This window comes from Cryptomeria japonica, chromosome 9, assembly GCF_030272615.1.
Source record: "Cryptomeria japonica chromosome 9, Sugi_1.0, whole genome shotgun sequence".
Lineage (NCBI taxonomy): Eukaryota > Viridiplantae > Streptophyta > Pinopsida > Cupressales > Cupressaceae > Cryptomeria > Cryptomeria japonica.
In genome coordinates, this window is record NC_081413.1 from 55,607,447 (window position 1) to 55,613,143 (window position 5,697).

Below are 5,697 nucleotides of genomic sequence, written 5' to 3' on the forward strand. Positions count from 1 at the left end.
ATGAACTAAACTAGATGATAAGATGACAAGGTTAGTAAAAATACTATCCTAACATGATATACTAGTTATATGATTTAAGATAAGATGATAGAAATGCTCTAAAATGATTATTAGATTTATTTCTATTGCAAAGAGAGGCTAAATGCTTGCTAAACTTAAGTATAAGTATGATGCTAAAGACTTGGATATTAGAAATAAAGGGATGAGGGCTCTATTTATAGGAGAAATAGGGCAATGGATGGTCAAGATTGAATGATCTAATCAAGGGCCAGGATTGAAAGTTATCAATCCATGTTTGCAATTCTCACCAATGAAATGGTGACAATTGTCAACATAAGACTGCTTGACAGGAGATGTAAGAAGCATTAAATGTTTGAGAAGACCTCATGGTTACCTTAGGAGGTAAGGGTTAAGGTTAGGTTAGGGTTATCCATTGGATAAAGCTTTGATCCAAAGGGTAAACTATTGTACAAGGGTTAAAGGGATAACCATGGTCAAAGAAATGAATGCTTGATGAAACCCTCAGGTTAGATGAGGGTTGAGTTAGGCAAAAAGTCTCTAACCATGCCACAAAGGGTTAGTTAACCATTAATGGTTTGAAAGACTTTGGGAACAAATTTGTAAGAGTCCTTCCAAATTTGGGGGTATTCAACAAGTTAGCTTGTTGAAGGCATATAGACTTTAATGCCTTTGGAATAATTTACTCCAAATTTGAGAAGTGACCTCAAATTTAGGGAAAGGGGATAATTGAAGGGTTTAGGTTAATTGATTAGGATTAGAAGGTGTTGAGACATGGACCAGCTAGGACTCGAACCTAGGACCTTCCATATGCTATTGGAGTGCTCTACCACTGAGCTACTGGCCCCTCTTGGATTAGTCCATCATCGGTCCGGGTGTGGCTTATTTCCAACACCAACACCCCCCCTTAAGTCATACCTCTCATGTGCTTGAGGCTCCTAGCCTAGACCTGGCTCTGATACCATGTTGAGACATGGACCAGCTAGGGCTCGAACCTAGGACCTTCCATATATTGCTGGAGTGCTCTACCACTCAGCTACTGGTCCGTCTTGGACTAATTTAGGAAGAGGTTTAGGAGGCAAGTGGGAGATGTAGGAAAATGCAAGTGGGTGAGGGATAATAGGATTAAAATAAGTTTATTTCAATTTGAATGAAAGTGAGGGATTAAATAAATTAGATTTAATTATTTGGGGTGAACTATTTAATTAAATGTAAATTTAATTAAAAGTAGAGAGAAGGGATTTAATTAAATAAAATGATTTATTTAATTAAATGATATAAAGGGCTTAAGTGAATTTAAATAAATAAATTGAATAATTTATTTAATTTAAATAGAGGTATGTGGATGAATTAATTAAATTAGATTTAACTAAATGGAGGAATGAGAATAAAATGAACATTAAATATTCATTTAGGAATATGGTCATTTTTATACGTCTACAACTTACATTTAGCATCATATGTTTCCTTGAGTTTTTGGGTCTAGGTTGTTAGAAAAGATAGAAAAGATGACTTCAAAGTTGGCACATGTTGTATGGTTGACTAGGCGTTGAGTTACCTACCAAATGTGGAAGATGTCTACACATTCTTGCCATGTGGTGTTTATTTATCACTGTGTGCGATTCTCTAAACCATGTGGGGAACTTATGCTTAATTGCATCAACTCACAGACAAATGTGAATGATACAAAGGAGTATAGGCAAGTGGAATTTGATGCTATGCCATTGAGCTTGTGGGCCTAAAAAATGCATATGGGGAAGCTAGCTGGCTGTAGTTAAGTCACCCACCATATTAATGAAAAGTGCACACCTAAGCCACCACCCACATAGTAACCCAAGAACCGCTGTAAATGTGCAACACCATGGATTGAAGGGGTTCCAATAAAATCTATGACTAATATTAGAATGTATTTTAGAATTTTTAACCTGCCTATGAAGTTAATGAACATCAGTGAGGCTATTAGGATTGAATGTTCGAATATGATGATGATGATGATGATGGATATGAATCTTCATATTGAAATAAATGTTAAGTGTTGGTCTTTATATATTAGTCAAATTAAGTCTTAAATTGTTACTATCATTATCTTCTAGAATCAAAGTTGAGTGTATTTAAAGTCTTTGGAGTAGATTGGTCTATTCAAGTTATTGGTATTTTTTTGAAGCATGTTTTCATTGGTATGTTGAAATTCACACTCTTTCTTTTTAGATAAAAGGATTTTTAATCCTGTTGTAGAATTCTTGGGTCTTAAAATCAGATTGCTTATTTTTTCAACTTGTATGATCTTTAATCAAAAGTTATTTCCTTTAAATCATAAGCCCTTGTTCACATTGTTATTTTAAGTCCCATTCCATGTCTAATAATAGAAAACAAACCCTAAAATTGTATCAAATCTTTCCTTGGCACTAAAGTCCTTCAAATGAGCTACTAGTTGGGATCGCTTCACAACCTGTTGGGTGACAATAGGAAAAAACTTAAGGATCATTCTAATTGCACCAAAAGAGATACTACATCACATGTCGGCCTTAGTATGTCTTTTGCATGTTACATCATGGGTGAGTCTTATAGACCTTATAGAATTTTGTATTAGAGGTTCAGAGTTCCTCCACGCTTTCAAATAGGTACAGGTTAGGTGGTATCTCTAAAATCCAATCCACGGTAGCTCCTTGGCGTGTGTTGAGTAGAAACTCTAATCCCCAGCTTCCAACAACTCATTTCCATTCATCAGCCAAAAACCTCGATCCCCAAGGATCTCATAATTTCAAGATACATAATTTTTGAGGTGAAAGTTAACTATAACATTATCAATTCTTTAATGGTGATTGTTAGGCTTACAAAAGATAATAAAAATGGTGATAACCCTTGGATCTTTGTCATTAATGTAGGTTCAATGATATATGGAGAAGGTTGTTGCACTTTAACCATTACAAGATTCCAAGGTGAAAAGTGCATTGGCTTTGGTCCTCTTCTAGCTAATTTTGTACAATTTTGTAGAGGCATTAGTTGCTATTTTGGATTTATTTTTAGTGATAGAAATATTATCAAAGGCTTTAGGTGAGTCTTCAAAGTAGATAATATTTTATTTCTTATGGAGATGGGTTTTGTCTATGTCAGGGACAAACCTCTTTTCATTAATAACTTTGAGATAATGCTACTAATTTAATTTAAATTTTAAGTGCTTATAGGCTTAAATGAATAATCATATCCTTTTATGAATTCTACTTTGACATGTTTTCTTATGTAGAATTACATAGACATCATTTAGTGGGGGTAAATAAAAAAGAGAAAAGTTCATTATGCTCCATTCCCTTTCATTTTAAACCAATTTGTGTGCATTTCCATGTTTTGAAAGGGGCCCTTTTATTAAATATTTTGTACACATGCTTGTGTTCTTAAGTGTAACTAGGTCTTAAAGTTCAAATAGTGTTCCTAGGACTAGTATCCAAAGGCATCACTCCCAGGTCATTTTAGTTACGAGAGGATTAAGCTCCAGGATTAAGCTCCATCAAGAGAACATTTGAATAAAGAACAATACATAAGAACTATTGTAACAACACTCAAACATCTACAATGAAATATCAACTTCTCACACTTATGTTTCTCTTTTTTTTCAATTAAATTATTGAATTGACTCATGAGTTTTGATTATAACTAAGAAAGTTTTAAGGATCTCTATTGCTATAACAAGACCCAAAGGTGCTTCTTAGCACATCTAGGTATCTAAAATATAAACATAGACGTTAATATTTACAACTTTTAGATGTGCCAAAGATTAGGAACTTCACATATTGAAATCACACATCCATAATTGAAGCTATATGTAATATTTGATCTCCATAACAAATTAAAGCTTGCCCTTAAGAAACTTAAATTTTACCTCTTGACTTTTCACTTATCTAAATTATTAAAATACATTTATTCATATTTCATCATTTTATTTTAATCGCATAAAATTTTAACTAATTTTAAACTATGATAATATTTTTTTGATAAATTCAAATACGCGCTTGAGAAATAACGGCTTAAACCAGTGCTATTTACCTTGGTTTTAAAGAAGCCTACATTAAGTGAAAGAAAAAACATTCATGAAATGGAACCATTCATTCCTATTGGAGGAAGAAATGACGTTCAATTTCAGCTACATATTCCCTCACAAGAAAATGAAACAATGACACATTACATAGTATGGAACAACAAAATGACCACCATGATCAAATACCATTAATCTTCTTTGTTTTTCAAGCACCATTAATCTTCTTGGTTCTGAAACACCATTAATCTTCTGGGTTTTCTTCACAGTGTAGGTTATCAGAGACAAGCGATGTGGCCATTTCCTTTCTATCAAATTCCCATGTCTCATTTAACATAACAAGGGACTCAGAATCACCATCATCATAAACAATACGGTGCTTATCAGAATCTGTATCATAACCCACAATAGTTCCACTGTAAAACTCTTGATCAAGAGGCCACCATACACGAACACGCAATCCAATACATTTGGGTACAATCCCATCAATCTTTTGACTACGTGCATGTGAATTAGGTTTAGGTTTTGCACCAAGAAAGCCCCTGCAATCAGTTGCACCACAATAACATGGTTGGTCCATGCCAAACTGGATAAACTGATAATCATACGTAATAAACTCCCCCTTTCTTATATCACTCTTAGCAAACAACCCAGTTGTCGTTTCACCATCATCTTCCCATTTTTGAAGCACACAATTAGGGTTACAGCTATGATTGATAAACCTTGACTTGTTTCCTTTGAAAGTTGCATCAACCACCAATCCACCACCAATCTCACACAGATAAAAATTTGTCTCCCCATTTTCTTCCAATTTCATCACTCTTTCTCTGCAGATTTTGTGATCTATGACTTCCCCAACATATTCTATCACGAATTCTCCTGCCTTAATATCTTCGCCTGCTTTTACTCCCCACCCACATTTCTCTGTCTGCGAGAGTCTCAGTCTTTTAACTAGCCGTTGATGAAGCGGTTTGTTTGAGCATGATTTTGCACACCTGCATGTTGAAGAACAGATGGAGTTTAGCATGGCACAAAGACAGTCTTTGTCACAGATTTTACAGGAGCACTGCATTCCATTATCAAGATTTTCTGTACTACGCTTTCTTTTCTTGACCAAATACACATTTCGCTTGATATGTGTATATGGGTTTGGCTTCTTGATCTTGTTAACAGAGTTGGGAATTTGAATGGGCGACTGTAGAAGTTTTGGAGGATTTTTCTCATCAGTCATTGACATTGTAAATGGCGAAAGTAGCGCTGATCCAAAGACATGCCAAAATAAGAGCGAAATTGCTTCCTTTAGGATTTCAATATATAATTAATCCTCATAATGAAATGGGTTAATACCAGAGTCGTCCCTGGATTTTCACTTCAAGTAGCCGTTGGAGGATAAAATTTAAATTTGGCCCACAAATAGAAGGCAATTATTATGAAAGTAGTAAAATGAGACAACCAAAGATTGCCTCGATTGTGTGGGTGTCCCTAAAATCTTTGATACACCCATTCACCTGCCTATAATTGAAATGCATGAATCTTAATTGAAGTCTTGGTGGTGTCATATTGTGATAATCCAATGTTTTATATGGATTCTGAAAAGATTTTTATTCACTTATTTATTTGTTTTTTTTGGTTAAGTTTTGAAGTTTATA

The 5,697-nt window shown here is 34.4% G+C and overlaps 1 protein-coding gene and 1 non-coding gene across 2 annotated transcripts; both read right to left on the reverse strand.

The window, feature by feature from the left end:
- Positions 1-793: 793 nt before the first annotated feature.
- Positions 794-865, reverse strand: TRNAA-AGC (transfer RNA alanine (anticodon AGC)). Its single transcript has one exon. It is a non-coding gene; the product is annotated as a tRNA-Ala (tRNA).
- Positions 866-4,080: 3,215 nt separating this feature from the next.
- Positions 4,081-5,336, reverse strand: LOC131040506 (histone-lysine N-methyltransferase ASHH3). Its single transcript, XM_057973451.2, has one exon. The coding sequence runs from the start codon at positions 5,283-5,285 to the stop codon at positions 4,293-4,295; it is 993 nt and encodes a 330-aa protein (XP_057829434.2). The 5' UTR covers positions 5,286-5,336; the 3' UTR covers positions 4,081-4,292.
- Positions 5,337-5,697: the final 361 nt, after the last annotated feature.

Bases quoted from the DNA above. Each gene is read 5' to 3' on its own strand.
- LOC131040506 (XM_057973451.2), bottom strand. From the start codon at position 5,285: ATGTCAATGACTGATGAGAAAAATCCTCCAAAACTTCTACAGTCGCCC.